The sequence below is a fragment of the Strix uralensis genome, chromosome 7 (genome assembly GCF_047716275.1).
Source record: "Strix uralensis isolate ZFMK-TIS-50842 chromosome 7, bStrUra1, whole genome shotgun sequence".
Classification (NCBI taxonomy): domain Eukaryota; kingdom Metazoa; phylum Chordata; class Aves; order Strigiformes; family Strigidae; genus Strix; species Strix uralensis.
The window spans coordinates 37,927,065-37,945,748 of record NC_133978.1 but is presented as its reverse complement, the minus strand read 5'-3'; the positions used below and the strand labels follow the sequence as shown (position 1 = coordinate 37,945,748).

Here is an 18,684-nt window from a genome sequence, read left to right as displayed (position 1 = left end):
GCCCCCGGCGCGGTCTCGCGAGGCTGCGGTGGGCCGGGCCGAGCCGGGCCGTGGGGGGCACAACAAACATGGCGGCGGCGGCGACGGCGGGCGGCGGCCGCGGTGAGGGGCGGCGGAGGTGGTGAGTAGCGCCCTTTTCCGCGCTGCTTCCTCCTCTCACCGCCGTGAAGGTGCTTCGGCGGCAGCGTGGCCCGCACCCTCCCCCCCAACCCCCGCGGCAGTGGCGGCAGCTTGAGGCGCTTGCCCCGGGCCACGGGGTCCCCGCTGGGGCCTCCCTTTGACGGGGGGGGCGGGCGGTGGGGCCGCCTACGCCCCGGGAGGCCGCTCTCGGCTCGCCGCGGGGAGCCGGTGGGCAGCGGCGGGGAAAGGCGGGCGAGGAGACCCGCGCTGCTTCTCCCTTGTTTTGGAGCCGGGGGGACCCCAGGTTAGCGCGGAGGTCTCCTGTGGCTGTCTCGCTCCGCGCCCACGCGTGAAGGCGGCGTGGTTTGGGGAAAGGTGGAGGAAAGGTCGGGGTGATCGTACGCTCTCTGGTGTGGGAAGGGGGCGGTGGAACAACCGGCAGTTTTCGGTGGCTGATGACAAGTCGTGGGGCTCGGCCCGGCAGCCGCCGGAGCGGCGATTCCTCTTCCCCTTCCCACGCTCAAAACGCCTTGAGAAGGAGCAGGAAAGACTTGGATAGAGTTTGGGATCCTTCCTTCTGCCTTATTCTAAGTCCTTTGCACTGGAAAAGATGAGACTGGGGCAGAGACAGACCCCTTTTTTTTTTCCTTTATTCCTTAAAAGAAAATGGGGTGCATACATATGCTCACAGTCATTATTTTATTTCTTTATAATTACTGCCGTATGAGTTCTTCCTCTGTGTGTTAAACTACTGGTTTTACTGTGTCTGAATTATTTTCTTTAGTAGAATTCTTTAGGCAAAATATTTATAATAAACTTCTTTCATCCTGGCATATCCTGTGGCGCTTCCTGGACAATAAACTTACCACATATCAGCACCGTAACTACTGTTAAATCGAGCGGTTGTGCCTGTGTAGAAAATGAATAACCAGGATTCTATCTGTCAGGGTATAAAGCTGGAGAAGATGTAGTTGTTTATGCAGAAAATGTTCTGTATAAGTAGAGTTTGAGGAACATCTAGTGTGATCAGCCTATTCAAGTGCATGAAACATGATCTGGTCTGCTCAGGTTTCTAATAATTGGAATTGCATTTAGCAGTTTGCAGTAGTGACATAGCAGGCATCTGATCTGTATCATTCTTCCCTGAAAAGGAGAACTGTTGCTTGCATATCCATAAAAAAATACCACATAAAATCACAAAAGGTTCTTTTGTGTATACAAATGTAGAGGTTTGAGGTGGTGCTTAGATTGGGGCAAACTTACCTGCATTGATATAAAAAAAAGGATGAATGTTTTCAAATTAAATTGGATGAGGTAGAGAAATGAGGTTTTATGCAGTTGATCACCAAAATAATGTCTTGTCACCAGTCAGATTTTTAAAATTTTGTCTAATTTTCTTTTAAAATGTCCTTATAAAAGTAATTGATCAAATAAGTTTTTGTGCCTTACACAAAGGGATACATGGATTCTTCTGTGAAAATATGGACCTTTAATGTTTCATGTTGAACCATTCAACACTTAGAATGGTTTAATTTTAAATTGTTATTTCTTATTATAATTTGGTGAGTCAGGACTCTACAATGTCCTGTTTTTCTCTTCCATATCTTTGATTCATATCCTGATATCCTTGTTTTATTGCAGGAGACACCAACAAATGGAACACAAATTAACTTAAGCCTACACGAGGCTGGTGACACCTGAAAGAGGGTAGGCAAAATAGATACATAAAGATGTGTTCAAAACTAACTTAATGGTGATAATAATCATAGTAGTTGAGCGCACTTAGGTATGATGTGGAAGAACATACTCATCTGCATGCCAGAAATAAACTAATGCTTGTAAATAACTTTGAAAATACAGGAGTGTGTTCAAATGTGGCCTTGAACTCAGGACTTGAGTTTATGTAGGTCACGTAATGCTTTATTTAGTAGCTACTGGAAAACCGGAAAGATATTCTTATTGAAAATGTAGCATTATGACTGATTATAACCTGCAGGAATAATAATGTGACTGACTCATTGCCCTCTTTCCAACTGAATCCTAAGTTCTGTCTTCACAAATTCATTGCAAATTGAGACTCCAGAGGTTTGTCATTTACAGTCCCAGAAAAGAGCATGACCAGTGACTTCTAGTGAATATTTTTATTATTTCAATGCAAAATAATGAAATGGATTAAGACTTTTATGCAGGATAGGAGACTTAAATTTTGCGAGAATTGTGCAATACTGCTTTCTATAAGGCTTCTTTTCATCTTTGCTAATCAGCAACATTCAGTTGGTTTCCCAATATTTCAGTTGCTGTAACTGACTTGCCCAACTCTGGGACTTTTTGGAGCCATGTGTTCATCAGAGAAGCTATTAAAATGATCAGTGAGATGCATGAAGGAGTGGATGCAGTCTTTGAAAAGTCTTTGCTGGAAGTGTAATTGTTTTAATAAAACAGTAGTAGAGTGTTAGAATCTGTCTTTCAAAACATACATATTTTTTCAAGTTTCTTTCTTACAGCTCATGGGGGTTGGGAAGAATAATGGACCTACGTTTCCTTTTTTTCTTTCCAGGGAAAGTGGAGAAGCTGTGCTCTGTGCTTTCTGTCTGACCTGTTGGGAGTACAGTTTGGAGCATGTTTGCTACTTAGCAGGGGACTGAAATTCAGGTACAACCCATTAAAAAAAAAAAAAAGACAAGTTGATTTTGGTTATTATGTTATTTTATCCAATTTGATATTGTCCTTTTATTACTGTTGCTGAAAATGGTTTCCACAGTGATATGTATTTGGTGATCTTCAATGACTTAAAAATTCTAGAAATAATATTATTATGGTTGTCAGTTTGTGTGTTGAGTTGTGCTGTATGATAAACGTACTCCTTCACTTAAAAAAACCCCAACAAAATAACTTGTTTTTACGAATGCATTCAAATTCAATGACACTTGCATTTTGAAAATATTTTTCCTTCTAGGCACAAGAGGTTGTAAACATAAAAGAGTGAATATGGGTGAAAAGAAGCCAGAACCTTTGGACTTTGTAAAAGATTTTCAGGAATATCTTACACAGCAGACTCACCATGTAAATATGATTTCTGGATCAGTTAGTGGAGACAAGGAAGCAGAGACTCTTCAGGGAGGTAAGCTAATTTCAGAGCTATCAGCTTTTATTTTTCTGAGAATGCACTGTTTACATTCCAGATAATTATGCAGATGACTACAATTGTATGGAAGCATTTTGCATCACAAAAGATGTGTAAGTACCTTTGTTTTGATCAGGGTATGTTTTTATAGTTCTGTCTATTTAAAGACCAAGGGCATAGAGAAGCAAAAGATATTTGGCATATTCTCGTGGCATGATAGATAGTGTCCCACGGATTCTTGATTGACATCTCTGTTGCATTATTCACAGCTGGGACAGAGGGTGATCAGAATGGTCTGGATCATCCTTCTGTTGAAGTTTCACTGGATGAAAACTCAGGAATGTTAGTGGATGGGTTTGAAAGGACATTTGATGGAAAGTTGAAGTGTCGATACTGCAACTACGCCAGCAAAGGAACAGCACGGCTCATAGAGCATATCAGAATCCATACAGGTATGAAATACCCTGCAGTACTTCGCTGTGAGACATTGTGGTATTAACTCGACGTTACAGTTTGTACCTGAGGAGGAGTTAGCATCTTTAAGCAGTGTGATAGTTCTTACAATTACTCAACAACTCAAGGGGTTTTTTTTGTGGGTTTTTTAATATACTTTTTTTTTAAGGTGTGCCGTGTACCTATTTATATTACGTAAATTCCAACTTACATTCATTATTGCAGACTACTGAATTTGAAGTAACTATATATGGGAGTAAAGTTTAACATGAAAGCATCAGTATAAATTGAAGGGCCCTAAAAGTAACTTTTAGTTTTTCCTTGCTAATCAGAAAAGTGAAAAATGTATATGCTGCCACAGGCAGATATATAGGGGCTTTTCCTCCTGTGTTGTTTAGCTATGAAAATATTCCTGTTTTATACTTCCACATCTAGAATGTTGTGCAAAACAGGAGTAAGAATAAAGTTTTCTTGGTAGAATATAAAAATGTGAGGGCATATCATCAAATAAGGGATTAATAACAGTAATGGAAAGAAAAAATATTTACTGTGGCTTGTAAGAGCAATTACTGTGCTTGTTAAAGAGTGTTTGCCACTGCTTGGTTTATAATGCTGAAAAGCAAAACTCTTGGTAAAGGTTAGAATATCCTAAACTGTTCGTGAAGTCAGTTCGACTTCTTGGAAATGAGAGAAAACAAACAAAAGGTCCTGGTGAAGTCTGACTTCAGTGTCTGCTGAGTATATTACACTGATGCAGACGACTCTATGGCTGTTAACTAACTAGAGTAAGGAGAAAAAAAATTGTGTTCTACAAAGAATAGAAGTTTTTACAGGTTTTCAGTTCGGTATGGACTGTCCCAAAACTTCTAAGTGTATCATTTCAGTGATCCTGGGTAGGTGGATTCTGGGACTCACCTTGAAGGAAAACACACTGTTGTAACGTGGGTGTAGTTGTAGCTCTCTTTAGGTACGGTTATTGTTAGGCAGACTCTCACTTTGCTGTGAACCATTGCTTCTCCACAGTGACTCCCAGGATGTATTTTGGGGAAGTCGGTGCTCCTTGCTGTCCTGGTTTTGGCTGGGATAGAGCTAATTTTTCTTCTTAGCAGCTGGAATAGTGCTGTGTTTTGGATTCAGTATAGGATTTGGTATGGGAAGAATGTTGATAATACACTGATGTTTTCAGTTGTTGCTAAGAAATCAAGGTCTTTTTGACTTCTTGTGTCCTGCTAGTGTGTGGGTGCACATGAAGCTGGGAGGGACCACGGCCAGAGCAACTGGCCAGTGGAATATTCCACATTTGTACAACGTCCTGCTCAGTATAGAGGTGAAGGTTGAAGGTCTGTTTTTTTCTGGGATTGTGGTTTTGGGATTTTTTGCCTCTTCTGGGATTGCTAGCCAGGAACGGGCTGGGCATCACTTGGCAGGTGGTGAGAGTCTCATTGTGCATTACTCGTTTGTATATTCTATTATTACTATAATTATTATTTTAATTTTATTTCAATTATTAAGTTATTTTTATCAACCTACGAGTCTCCTTACCTTTACCCTACAATTCTCTCCCTCTCCCCCAGGGCAGGGGAGGGTCAGCGAGCGGCCGCATGGTGTTAGGCTGCCGGCTGGATTTAAACTGCAGCAGTTGCACTGGCCCTGCAGTGTTGGCTTGTTTCGACAAGGTGTAATGGGATAGAAAACAGCAACCAACTAGATATAAGAGTTGTGAGGTTTAGACTCTGAAGATAGAATCATAGAATGGTTCTGTGATCTTATAAATTCCTCTCTTGTGCTACCGTGAGCTACCTCTGTGTGTAGCTGTTGCTGTTTTCAGATTCCCAGTAGAAATTTTGTGTAGTTCCAGTAGTGGATAAAATACTGTTGCTTGTGTACCTGCATCTGACACAGCGTTAATGCCACGGCTTGCTGCAGATCTGCAAAGCAGTAGTGTGTTTTGGAGCATTTTTTTGGTCTAGTTTTTCAGAAAGCAGTTACAGCTTCACCTACCATTTGCCTCGTGGCATGTGGACGAGATATTTTTCTTTTAACAGCTTTCCTCTGTGCAGTGCTATTTCTGAGCTTGTGAAATGAGTGTCATGTAGTGGGAGAAGCTGTACTGCAGACTGAGGCAGCTCATTTTTAAATGGTACTTAAAGATGCAGAAGTAACATCAACGTTCATGTCTTTTCAGTAGCATATTGCTATTGCCATCTAAAAACTTGCATCCCTGAGCCCACAGTTACTACTAGCCAGTTGTCAACATGAGCAGATGGGCTGCTAAAGCTGTGGTGGGAGACATAAATTGCTACTAGAAGATGTTGGTGTTGGTATATTTGCTGGTATATTTGCTGTTCTTGGTATATTTGCTGATTCTTGAGATGGTTTTGGCATGCATGGGGTTTCTCAAACAGAACAACTGAAATAATGTGTTGTTACTTAAATATCATAAATTTTAGCCATACTAGAGAGCAAAAAAAATGAAATCTTCCTTCTTTAACTATCAAAATGTGGGTATTGTGTGTCAGCATTCCTTCTCTTACTCCAGGAAGCTGCCTATCTTTTTTATACTCTCAGATGTTAGGTTTACAGTTCTTTGGAGTTTTCAGAATGCCTCCTTTAGGGAGTAGAGGTCACTAAGTGGCTAGAGGTAGCAGAACAATTCCTGCTGCAGACTATGACCATTTCAGCACAGTTGCAGCATAATATATACAAAAATAAGATAAGATTCCAATAAAGAATTGGATACTGAAAAATGTCCTCAGAAATCGCTGACCCAGTGGTCATTATCCAGAAACAAACATTCCATGAGCTACACAAACTTGTTTTTTAGGGCAAAGCATAATACTTTGGGTTTATGCCTTGACTAACATTTTGAGTTGTTTCTCGTGGTCGTAGTATATGATATTGTTGGCATTATACCAGAAGAACGGAGCTTTTCACGTGGGTTGACAATTGTCTTGGTGCTGCTGCAGGTGTTCCTGTTATCAGAGGGTATATGCATGACTCATTTCATCAAAGAAACTTGCACAAAGGTGCTAGAATAAGGTAGCCAAATTGAAGGCACGCATCACTCTACTTCAGAATCATGCAGTCTGAATTATTTCTGTTCCAGAAAGCAAACTAGCCGTGAGAGGGGGATACAGGGGGTGTCTGCCTACTGTCTGTCAAAGAGCTTCAGCAGTTTGAACACACCTTCACCCAGTCAACACTTTATAGCCAAATTACTGGTTCAAACATCTCTGATGCCCAATGAAATGCCAGTAACTGTACAATGATAACAGTTCATTTCCCTATACCAATCCATTTCCCTATACCCTATAATATGGACAACAGTCTCGGGCTGCCAGAGGCCGCCTTGTTTCTCTGTATAGTTTCCCCTCTGCCTTCTTGCAATACGTTTCATATCCTTAATTTTAATACAGCACTGCATGGTGTGCTGATGGCAACCCCATTTGGCCATTACCTTAATGGCTCTTCAGAAAGCCCCACTTTGTGTCTTTGTACAGAGACAGGGCACTCCAGAACAAGAAAGGGTGTTTTTGGTTTGGTTTTCTTGGTTGCTTTTTTTTTCCCACCCCCCTCACTTAAGGGCAAGGAAATCCAAGCCCTGAGTGTAGTTTTGCTTAGAAGCATAGTGGGGAGGCGTGGCAAAGGGCCAAGAGATGGATTGCATGGACTATGAAGGCTCAGAGTGACTGAATCAGCATTAAAATCAGGAAGTGATAGCTGGCTAGTAGCCTCAGAGCACTGCAAGGAAACAGATAATGCATCTGGGATAACATGAGTGCAGCAAGGTGTCTGCCAAAGTAATTGTGGCCCAGGCAGGATCACGCAACCATTATTAAGTGCAACTTAACTGCAGAATTAATTTCATGCTGAGTCTGACAGCAGTATAATTAGTAGCTCACCAGCTGTGTTGTATTAAGGGCGTGCAACATGGTATGTGAATATTTATCTCTGTGTAACCAGTTTAGAATGAAGACCATTCAGATTGACAAGCTCTTTGTGAACCCACAGAGTTTGTCAGTCTTACATCGTTGTTTGTACCAGATCTCCAGCTCTTTACGCATGTGTGTGTCTGTATATGTATATACATCCACCTATCTGAATATATTTATAAGCTTATGGAGAAATCGTATTTTCGGTTGGTGCAAATAAGGTGCTTAAAGGTAGCACAAAAATTGCTTGCTCTCTTCTTGAAGAGTCAGTGATGTAGGGAAAAAAAAAAATCTTCAGTGTGCTTAGGTTGTGATTCCAAACTGTGGGATGCTCAGCATGGGAAGGGTTTTCTGTATCAGTCCCATCTTACGGGGCCTGTAGAGTGCTCGCTGTGTCATAGTGGCCCTCGCTGCCTGCAGATCTCTGGCTTCTACAGTTGTTCTAGATGGATTTTGAAAGCCACAAACCAGATGTATTGCCTTGTATTTAAAATGGTAGAAAATGCTTCCAAAAAACCCCATAAAGGCTGAAGAGGAGTAGTCCACTCGCTTTTTTTGTTTGTTTGTTTGTTTGGAGTTTGTCGGCTGTGTGGCAAGAGAATCAGTTGCACACCAGTGATTTAGAAATTGATCTGACATTCTAGATAGGAAGATAAGATGATGTTTCATTTCAGCGCCTGAATGTGCATCAAATCCTTTAGGACTTTTCTAACGTTGCAGACCTGGATCTAAAAACTCCTAGAAGATCAGCCTATGAAAGGAAAATCAAAAGTCCCAAAGTACTGTGTTACAAATGCGTTGGCCTGTAATTATGTTTGCAAGTTTTCTAAGTACTTTTAAAAGTGTTAATGTGAGTATCATTTAATAGAAGAGCAAAGTCCTACCTGTCAGAAAGGAGAATACTTGACTCTCATGTCTGAGAGAGCACATGGCTGTGCAGGGATTAGCTGCCTTTTGTGTTCTTTCATAACTCTTTAGCCACAGGATCCTTTTTCAAAATTCAGTTCTTGAGTGGATGCACGGGTTATTTAGAGAATAGGAATGTTTGGAAGATATCAAAAGGATACCCTCCATCAATGTTTAAACACAGTTCCTAAGAATGACAACACTTTGGTGGTACAGACATTCCTATAGCCAACTACTTATGTGCTTTGTAGGCAAGGGAGAGTTTGGATCCAGTTAAGAGCACCACACAGACATCATGGCATTCAGTCCTTGGCATCACTGCTGCAATTCCTAGTCAGGTTATTTGTTAGGCTAATTCTGGTCACATCTTTTACTTATGTTTGCTGTCACTTGGGTGAGGCAGAGATGTCTTAATCTACTCCACTCTTCCACCACGTATCCCTCTAAACTCGAGACTAGCAGTGACTCTGAAGCTGAACTGTTTGATGAGCAGCTCCCAGTCAGCTACTTTCTGTTTCTTGAAAAGCCTTTTTCAAGCACTTGGAGATGCTATAGTATAATCTCTTTTAATTTTCCAGGTGAGAAGCCACACAGATGCCATCTGTGTCCCTTTGCATCAGCTTATGAACGTCACCTGGAAGCTCACATGCGATCGCATACTGGTGAAAAACCATACAAATGTGAATTGTGTTCCTTTCGCTGCAGTGACAGAAGCAATTTATCTCATCACCGCAGGCGCAAACATAAAATGGTGCCTGTCAAGGGTACAAGGTCTTCCCTAAGCAGCAAGAAAATGTGGGGGGTTTTGCAGAAAAAGACCAGCAATTTGGGGTACAGCAGAAGAGCATTAATTAATTTGAGTCCGCCTTCCATGGTGGTGCAGAAACCAGACTACCTTAATGATTTCACTCATGAAATCCCAAATATCCAGACTGAAGCCTATGAGAGTATGACAAAATCAGCCCAGAGCAGTGGGTTGCCGAGAGATCCACAAGACCTCATGGTAGATAATCCTTTAAACCAGCTCTCTACGTTAGCCGGACAGTTATCTAGCTTGCCACCTGAAAACCAAAATCCAGCCTCTCCTGATGTTGTTTCCTGTCAAGACGAAAAGCCTTTCATGATACAGCAGCCTGCTGCTCCTGCTGTAGTTTCAGCTGTGTCAGCAAATATTCCTCAAAATTCATCTCCGACCAGCCCGGATCCTCGGCCTACACACAATCAAAGGAACTATAGTCCCGTGGCAGGTCCCAGCAGTGAGCGCAGTGCCCACACCAGTACTCCCAGCATAAGTAACAGTCAACCGAGTACTCCAGCTCCAACCCTTCCAGTTCAGGACCCTCAGCTTCTGCATCACTGCCAACACTGTGACATGTACTTTGCGGACAATATCCTTTATACTATTCACATGGGATGTCATGGATTTGAAAATCCTTTCCAGTGCAACATATGTGGGTGTAAGTGTAAAAATAAGTATGACTTTGCTTGCCATTTTGCAAGAGGCCAACATAGTCAACATTGACTGAGAACATGCTTTCATTTAGTTTTTTAACATATTACAATATATTTTTCATACTTGCTGAAGGAAAGCTTGCACATTCCCATAAGGAATCTTCACATTAATCAATTTGACAAAGGAGGCAAATTTATTTCTATGTTGTTGTAAAACTTGCCAGGGAAATTTTGTATAAGATGTGATTATTATTTTATATGTAGCCTTTCAAAAAAGCTGAGAGTGCTATAAGAATTGGAATGCATTTACATGCTTTGGTTGCTAAATTTATGTTGCTTGCACGTAATCCCAATAAACATTCTACAAATACAGAAGCAGAGCATGTGTCCTGAAATATAGGATGCAATTATCAGACTATTTACTAGGCAAGACCAAATATATTAATCCTAAAATACAAAAGGTTAATTCAGTGACACATGGTTACTTTTGAGGCATATTTATGCTTAAAAACTTAGCTGCTCCAAACTGGAAAAACAAACAGAAGCAACTTTCGCATACAAATTAAGTTTGATGTAAAACTTCCTGTAATCTGAAGGTTACTAATAAGTTTTTGCGTAGTATAGTCTAAACTCTTCATGCCAGGGCTCAAACACTAATTTAACTGTTAGTTTTAAAACTTGTCACAAAACTAGAAGATAACAGGTTATTGTGAATGAAACTCTGGTAGGAAAAGAGAGTTAAAAGCTTGTCGTTCACTAATTACACAAGAGAAGAATTAAATATGACACCTTAAACTACACTTACCAAAATTTTACGTGTCATTCTTTTTAAAAGGTAATTTTTAACAGTCATAATAAAGAGCTTGTAGAACTAATATATATTCTGTGAGATTTTTAACTGCCTTAAACTAATTTGTACAGCTATTTAAAATTTGCACAATTGGACTTCTGTCTTGCCGATAGAAGTTCTACTAGAAACAAACAAGAGGTTTACAAATTAAAAAAACATTTGCTCAGTTTTATCTCGGGCCAAGCTACAACTGATAGGTTGCCTGTATGTTTGAAAGTTGTATAATCTAGTTTACTGTAAACTTCAGCTAACTTGGAAGTCAGTCTGTCTGTCCCTTCCCCCACATCTGTTGTCGTTTTGGTGTGCTAGAAATAAGGGGAAAGGCTTCTGGGTTTTCTGAACTGTTCATGTGGTAGGTGAAGAAATACCAGCTGACTACATTTGAAGTCATCGTGATTAATAATTGTAGGTGGCAAATGGTAACTAAAGATGTACATGAAGTCCATTGCACATGCTGGGGTTTTATTTTATGCTGTACATCTTACTTTAGAAGCACCTAGGCTAATGAACAGGCACTTTAATTTAAACCTAAATAAAACATCTTAGCAAAATTAATAAAAGCTCTTAATGTGCTACACAGGAATTTGTAATGTTTCAAAAAAGTGAAGAACTGTTACTTTTCCTATATTTAGACATGCACTTTTACCTTAGTTTGTCTTACTCGAGGCAAATTAAAGCTTCCCTTATATATTCCCCTTTTACTATCAGCAAAATATGGCAACAGATATGTTTTGTTAAAAGCAGGAAGATTTTATTCATGTTGTGCAAGTCAGAGGTTGGAATCTGAATAGCAAATGTTTGGCTTACTCAAATCTATATTGTTCTGGGAGCTAAAGCTTCCTGAAGCTGATGGAAAAACTTACAATGACTTCAGTGTAAGATCAACGCAGGAAAAACCACCCTTCTGAGAATTTTAGCTTTAGAAGTAATTTTGACTTTAGTGAATTAGAAATTTGGGAACCAAATGTGTTTCTCTCTACCTGATTTACTGACTGTTGAATTTTCTGTGCTGAAGTAACCAGTTGAAGGAAATGGATTCTTGACTGCATATAGTCTTGTAGTAATGAGGTCAAAAATACACCACTGAAGTATTTCCAGTGTAGTGAAGATGAATGATAACACACTATCACTCCAGAAACTGTTTTTGGTTTCAGGCCTTGTTCAAACCCCATTTCAGTTGATTTGTAAAGCAGAATGTAATTTCCACTTTTCATAATGACACTTTTTATAGTTCCAAAATGTCTCTTTGTTGCTTTACACTTTTAAAATCTATTTTATAAGCAAAACTGCAACTCTGTGTGTGTAAACGTACAGAGTCCTTCATTTTAAGGACTAAAAGTTGACTGAACGGGAATTCAGTTGGAAGCTACTGCTCCTGTACAGGTTTTGCCACATGACTCTTTTTAGTCAAAGAATACTGTAGGACTGACAGCCCTCTTTTGACTGTGTATCGGCACATTTGAAAATCTAAATTTGGCTAAAATACAGTATTAGAACAACAGATGTTACTGTTGAAGACCAGTAGCAATTTACAGAGATCATTTTCCTTGCCATTTGATATCTGATGCACACTTCTATTCCTCAGCTGTAGCAGCTCCAAGGAGTGTTCTGAAATGGTGGGGCTCCAGGAGCACCTTCCAGCACTGAATGATGCCCATCGCAACCCCCGAGTTCTCCTTGGTTTGCGGCTCCGGCCTTTCCCTCTCCTGGTGTCAGTAGGGAGATTAACCCAAAAATACACACGTGTGTTTTTGAGATTTCATCCATTCCATTTATGCCATTTCCGATCCATTAGGACTTTCACTGGCAGTGCCTGTAAACTATAGACTTTCCTTTTTGTGTCAGCTAATGATTTGGCAATTTAGAAAAAGGACTTCTGAACCATGCTGCTCCTGAACAAAATTTTAGCTAGCAGAAGAGTTAGATCACAAATAGGTAGCTGGTAGCAAGAGGAAGCCTGCGTGATCTTACTGAAAAGGGGCCCTCATTTAGGAGGGGATCCTCTGTTGCAGGGGAATGTATGTTAATAATAATAGAACTCGGTATGGAAAAAAAAAAAATCTAACCCCAAACCTTGCAAATAGCTGTTTAGAAGTATTTTAATAATGCTGACTTAATACCATCGTTTCTGCTTCGAAGTACCTAAGGAAAAGAAAATTAGCTTGAACATCTATGAACTGTTGAGCAATGAAAAAAATATTTTTCCTTCTTTCCTCTTGCAAGTTCCTGGTTGCAGGGAGGTTCTTCAGCGGCAGCAGGCCTTGGTGTTCATCCCTCAATCTGCAACCAGATCTGTGGGGCGGATCCCTGCTGACTAATTTTTCCGTGTAATACTGTGTGTTCAGTTGTGCCAAACATTACCATGACTATATCTGTTTCCTTCTGTCTACCGAGTAGGTGTGGAAGGTGAATTTTCATATTAGTTTTTCATAATTTTGTATATACTATTTAATTTAAAGAGCAGAATTAGTACTGGAAAACTGTTTTAGAGTATGATCCTGATGATTCCCTTGCACAAGTAAGGCCTTACTCAGAGTCAAGGAGGGATACTTGGCAGGAATTGTGGGCTCGAGTCCTCAGGTAGTAGGACTTTTCATATTGAGTTCTCAGTGTGCTGCACTGCACTAACTTTTTTGTTTTCTGTTATTTTTTTTTTTTAAAAAAACCCAAATCCTTATTATAAGGTAGTGATTAGCATTTTAACTTGTCTTAACAGGGAAGTTTGGGAATGAGCTGTTAAATTCTGCTTGACTGTTAAATTCTGTAGTTGAAAAAAAAAATTAACTGTGGGTTTTTGTTTTTATTGTAATGGATTGTTTTACGGATTCGTTGACGTTTTTAACATGCACTATTTATAGTACTCTTAACATAGACATCTTATTTTGAGACTGAATATTCCGTTGAACATGCAAATATTAGACTGAATATCTTAGTATCTCAGTTAATACTTAAACCAACTGTGAAGCAGCTAATAGGGAAAAATAGTTGTTTTTTTCGCAGTTACATGTTTAGATGAAGAGGATTTTGACATAAAACATTGATTGGCATTTTAACATAAAACTCAGTGTTAGAAGACACGTTCCAACGGTGTTTCCTAGCAAAATGATCTGTTGCTATTTGTTTTGTTCCAGAATGTTTGGGGGGTGTTTGCTTTTTGTTTCTTTTTGACGAAGGGAATGTAATTTAGAAGTCTTCACTGGCAAGTTTTCTATTCATCTTAAGCTTCTTTGAAAATCTACAGCAAATGGATGTTCTGCTGCAGGAAATCTATCCCCTGCTGAAGCATTTTTCATTGAGCAATCTTTGTGTATGTGCTTCTAAGTACCTGCTTTGTTAATAATATGTATTTCAGTGTAAAGAGCATATTTTGTATGCAAAAATGAAACCTGTTAGAGTTGTAAAATAAATTTTATTGTGTAGTGAATGTTTTCAGATGACAAGGTTAATTCTGAAATAACTATATCTATTGTAGTTCATGTTGTGAAGCTTTGCTTTTGTAAGATAAGAATAAAATAACACTTTCTAATTAAGTCTTATGTTAATTCTTAATTGCATATGCTTCAACAGGTGGAACTGATGAACTGCTCATGACTAGCTGTGGCTTAGATATGGTAAGGGAGGTCAGCTTACCTTTTGGGTAAGCAAGGAACAGTGTGAGGAACATGTTTGTCGTCTTAATTTGAAAATGCTTAATGTTAGTGCTGACCCAGGACACGCTTTTACTCCTTTCTGCTGTTAATCTTGCCCATTTGGTCATCTTCTGAATTCTTTGTTGCCTCATACTCATATTTCCTTCTTAACAAGAGTGGTTCTTTGTCTGAAATCAGAGTTGTTATCATGGTGAGGTGGTTGTCGCTGCATATGGAACTTCTCCGTACGTTGCTATTAGCAATGTTGAAGGTAGCACCAAGTTCCTCTGGACACCGGGGTTAATTCTCCCTGCGTGCGTACGTGCAGCGTGCAACCCTCCAGTTTCCGGTTCTTTGCAGTTTCTGTCATTGAATCAAGCGAGATCCCTCTGCTTCTTGTTTTTGTACCTTCCCAGGCAGGTGCTCTCTGCCCCTTCGCTGGAGCAGAGCAGGTCACCACCCACGGTGCGCTCCAAAGCGGCAGCCAGAAGCTGATCCAGCCTGAAGTTAGTCCCCCTGTAAGCAGGAAACAGGACTAGATGACTTAAGTGTTCCTCCCAGGCTAAGTTTTTCTATGATTCTGTTAAATTTAAATAAAATCTAAGGATGGTTTGCTATTGGCTTGATCTTCCAAGTCAAAGAGAGGATGTGAGATGGTGTTTCTCTTCTGTAATATGGGGAGAGGAGTTTGAGAAGGCACAAGCCTCCAGAGCAGGAACCTGGAGATCTCAAATGTCTTCAACTGTACTGCTGAAAAAGTACTAAATTTTAAACACTCTGGCCTTCTAAAAAACACCAACACACTCCCATTACTTTAAAATGTATTTATTAACTATGTTTGTTGCCTCATGTTGGAATGAAGAAATGACACTTGTAGCAGGGTCAGAATATTGATTTTGTAGGCAAATATGGCTTTTCAAATTCCTTCCTTGCCGCAAGTCTTCCAAAAATTCTATTCTGAGTTTGTTGAGTTCTTCTGCCAGGCTCTTCATCTCACTTGGAAGTATGTTTTTATCTGAAAGAAAATTAAAGCCAAACTTTTAACTTCATGCTTAAAAGACAAAATTTACAGGCTTTGACTCGCATTCTACAACTAACTTTGACCAAACTTCTGAAGGCGATTGCCTCAGTCTCACCTGCAGGGTTGGGATTCCTTAACAATTTACCCTGGGGGAGTTTCACGGGTTTAGTCTTGGGTTGCCAGCCAGCACTGAGAATGTGCTACAGAGAATGTGCTACACGTACCTTTTGCATCCTTCATTGTCTGCGAGACGATGCGTCTGCACGTCTGGTCCGCCTGATGGACAGCACTAGCCGCACAGATTGCTCGATCTGCTTCCTAGCCAGGGTGACCAACAGAAGGGAAGAATACATGTAAACACATTAAATTTGATTTAGACTGTCAGCTTTTGAAGCGCTCTTTGAAAACAAGGAGCCTGTTAGCAGCAAGTCAGTGACGGGCGCAGCGCACGCCTGCTCCTCTCAAGTCGGAGGCAGGTGACTGCCAGAGACAGAACTATTTTCCTCAGTGTGATGAGACTGCTCCAAAATCTTTTTACTACTCTAGGACATATAACAGTATTCTTAAAGTTACTTCAGTGGTTTAACTTACTAAGGTGACAAAAGTACCCACTTCAGATAGGACTGACTCTTCGGTGTATGCTTTTGTAATCAAGAAATGCAATAGCTGTTCCTCAGTTTGTCATCACTGTGTTCCGAATACAACACAGGAATCACTCATTCATCATCATCTGACAGAGCCGTGCCTGCGCAGACAAGCACTGCTACCTTTCGCTCAGCGTTCTCCTCGATTTGCTTCACCGGATTTTCCAAAGCAGTGGCCAGCAAACTAATGATCTGCTCACTAAGAAAACAAACAAAACCCACATTAATCAAACAGTTTCACTGAAGATTTTTCTTTCGTTTTGTAATGACACTTCATACAAGAAAAAAAAGCAAGTTTTCAGTTAAGTTTGAGGTAACGAAATAATCTTTGTACAGCAAGTTAGATGAAAAACAATTACAACTAAAACCACAGAAAATTATTTCCAGTCTTAATGTATTAACAATTTATGTAAATTACTCCAAAATAGTTTAGAAATGCAGTTAGTTTTGAGGTTAACTCTGCAAAGAATGGTGGCTGTGAGATCCCAACAACTGGCATGTATGGTGTGTCATTGACTGGCTTCCAAAAATTACCCTACAGAATACTTTTTACATACTGTTTAGATACAGTAAAAAGCTTCTACACCCCATTCATAAAAACAGTACTTAGTGAAAACCCCAGCATCAACCCAGTAGCATACTCATCCTCCAAAGTGCAATCAAAACTTTTCAGAATGAGGCTGTTCTGTTCCCACGCATTTTTCTTGAGATCTGGCATTTCTATTTTTCTTGCCATTAAATATATCGTCTGGTCAGGTAATGGGTGACTTCTCAGACGATTTCTCTGCAAGCAGCATTCAACTGGACAGTCTAAAAATAGCTGGCAGAAGCTCAAGGAATCTAAAAGAACATAAAGAGACCATTTTACCTTTAAACTGCTCAAATAAAAATTTCTGAGAGCAACATGCAACAAGAAAGGCTTTACGTGAATGAGGAACTTCTATGCTAGTTCTGAGCCTGAAAAGAATACAAACCTAAAAAGTATACAAACAATTTCACCTTCAGGGCTGCTCAAGTAGTAATTTCTGAGATCAACATACTTAAACGCTTTAAGTGACCAATAGAGTAATAAAATTGATGCTTAGTATACTGCAGGCATCTAGCAATTAAGAATAACAAACGTTCCACAAGTGCACTTAAAGAAAGGCAGCTGAAGTGCACTGAACTTCCTACAAGGGGAAAACGTTCTTAAGCGTAGGAACAAAGAGGAATTACATTTGCGGGCCAGCTGGTACACCTCGTATCTCATGCTCTGGTAATAAAAATTGTCATCCAAGATCAGGTAGAGTGGCCCAGGCGCGGCTGCTTCTGTCCGGTCCCGGCCAGCTCCGGCGTGGCTCTCCGCCGCGGCGAGCAGCCCCTGCTGCCGGCAGCAGGCCAGGAGGCGCCCCCAGGCCTGCGGGGAGACGGCGGCGGGGGGGGGGGCTGGCAGCGGCCCCGCGCTGAGCAGCGCCCGCAGGAGCCGCTCCAGGCCCTGCAGCACCTCTCGCCGGCTCCGCTTCCAGGGGGGCAGCTGCGGAGGGAAAGCAGCGGAGGCGGTGAAGGCCCGCGCTGCCCCAGCTCCCCCCCACCGCCGCCGCCGCCCCCCCGCCGCCCTCCCCAGGCCCCGCCGCCGCGGCACCGGCACCGGGAGGCCGCCCCTGAGGGCCGCGCCGCGCCGCCTAGCAACGGCCGCCGCGCGAGCAGTGACGCCGCTGAGCGATGCGTCTCGGCTGGCCAATGAGAGCAGAGAGCACGCAGCGGGGCGGGGAAAAGCCGCACTGACCAATGGGGACGGTCCCGGCGGCTCCGCCCCCGCCTCGCGCGGCAGGAAGGCCTCTTCCGGGATGAGCTCGTCGTAGCTGAGGAGCGCGCAGGCCCAGCCCGGCCGCCGCGGCAGGCGGAGGCGCAGAGCGCGGCCCAGGGTGGACTTGCCGGCCGCCGGCAGCCCGCACAGCACGCACAGCCCCACCCGGGCGCGCCGGGCGCCCACCGGCTGTTCCGCCGCCGCCAGCGCCGCCAGAAGCCCGCTTGGCCGCCAGGGCCGCGGCCCGCCCGCTGCTTGCGCATGCGCGGGGCCGTGGTGGCGGGAGGCCCCCTGGCGGGCGGGGCGCGCGGGCCTCGTCCCGCCGGTGCAGGGAGCTCCGGAGGAGCGGTTCGGCCGCGCGCGCGAAATTGCCGGTTTTACTTGATTTTAGCGTGGTAATAAATTCAGGAATACATGTCAGTGAGCCCAGAAGCGCCAGGCGGCTGAGCGATCCCGAGTGTGCCCAGCGGTGGTTTGTGTTGTGATCGTACAATGAAGATATTTCTAAGTGTGCTGACCCTGATTTATTTTAAATTCTATTAACGTAACGCTAGGCTTGTTAATAAAGTCTAAATGATAGGAATAATTAATAATAACAATTTCAGATTCTGAGGAATTAAGAAAGATGACACTTCTTTGGAAGACACTTCTCACCAGTGCAGATCTCGCCTGCAATATATTCTGGGTATTTTGTCCAGCTCCTTGGTGAAAGGTCATCTAGGGGATTAGAAATATTTTCTTGGTGAGGCGATTCCATAATTTATTCA

The 18,684-nt window shown here is 41.9% G+C and overlaps 2 protein-coding genes across 5 annotated transcripts; one reads left to right on the top strand and one right to left on the bottom strand.

Moving 5' to 3' along the window:
* The first annotated feature begins 29 nt into the window (after nt 1–29).
* IKZF5 (IKAROS family zinc finger 5) lies at nt 30–14,367 on the top strand. 4 transcript variants are annotated; one of them, XM_074875485.1, is made up of 7 exons: nt 30–121; nt 1,762–1,827; nt 2,678–2,772; nt 3,077–3,241; nt 3,514–3,696; nt 9,114–9,992; nt 12,423–14,367. In XM_074875485.1, exons 4-7 carry the CDS (start codon nt 3,109–3,111, stop codon nt 12,482–12,484), a joined length of 1,257 nt encoding a protein of 418 aa, XP_074731586.1. In that variant the 5' UTR covers nt 30–121; nt 1,762–1,827; nt 2,678–2,772; nt 3,077–3,108; the 3' UTR covers nt 12,485–14,367. The 4 variants fall into 4 exon arrangements, with proteins under 4 accessions (XP_074731586.1, XP_074731583.1, XP_074731585.1 ...); XM_074875482.1 differs by having other exon boundaries at nt 9,114–14,367; XM_074875483.1 differs by lacking the exon at nt 30–121 and adding an exon at nt 239–424 and having other exon boundaries at nt 9,114–14,367.
* A 907-nt stretch (nt 14,368–15,274) lies between these two features.
* PSTK (phosphoseryl-tRNA kinase) lies at nt 15,275–18,674 on the bottom strand. The gene is made up of 7 exons (XM_074875695.1): nt 18,572–18,674; nt 17,897–18,297; nt 17,347–17,644; nt 16,773–16,971; nt 16,255–16,330; nt 15,712–15,805; nt 15,275–15,481 (listed from the first exon to the last, which is right to left on the bottom strand). The coding sequence occupies exons 1-7, from the start codon at nt 18,672–18,674 to the stop codon at nt 15,276–15,278; spliced, it is 1,377 nt and encodes a 458-aa protein (XP_074731796.1). The 3' UTR covers nt 15,275.
* Nucleotides 18,675–18,684: the final 10 nt, after the last annotated feature.

What these genes read in the sequence shown, in the direction of transcription:
- PSTK (XM_074875695.1), bottom strand. Translation starts at nt 18,674, where the DNA reads ATGGAATCGCCTCACCAAGAAAATATTTCTAATCCCCTAGATGACCTT. An exon ending in CGCCGGGACCGTCCCCATTG is followed by an intron (nt 17,645 to 17,896) that starts GTCAGTGCGGCT and finishes TTCCCTCCGCAG; the next exon opens with CTGCCCCCCTGGAAGCGGAG. An exon ending in GTACCAGCTGGCCCGCAAAT is followed by an intron (nt 16,972 to 17,346) that starts GTAATTCCTCTT and finishes ATGTTCTTTTAG; the next exon opens with ATTCCTTGAGCTTCTGCCAG.
- IKZF5 (XM_074875484.1), top strand. Translation starts at nt 3,109, where the DNA reads ATGGGTGAAAAGAAGCCAGAACCTTTGGACTTTGTAAAAGATTTTCAG. An exon ending in AGCAGAGACTCTTCAGGGAG is followed by an intron (nt 3,242 to 3,513) that starts GTAAGCTAATTT and finishes CATTATTCACAG; the next exon opens with CTGGGACAGAGGGTGATCAG. An exon ending in GCATATCAGAATCCATACAG is followed by an intron (nt 3,697 to 9,113) that starts GTATGAAATACC and finishes TTAATTTTCCAG; the next exon opens with GTGAGAAGCCACACAGATGC.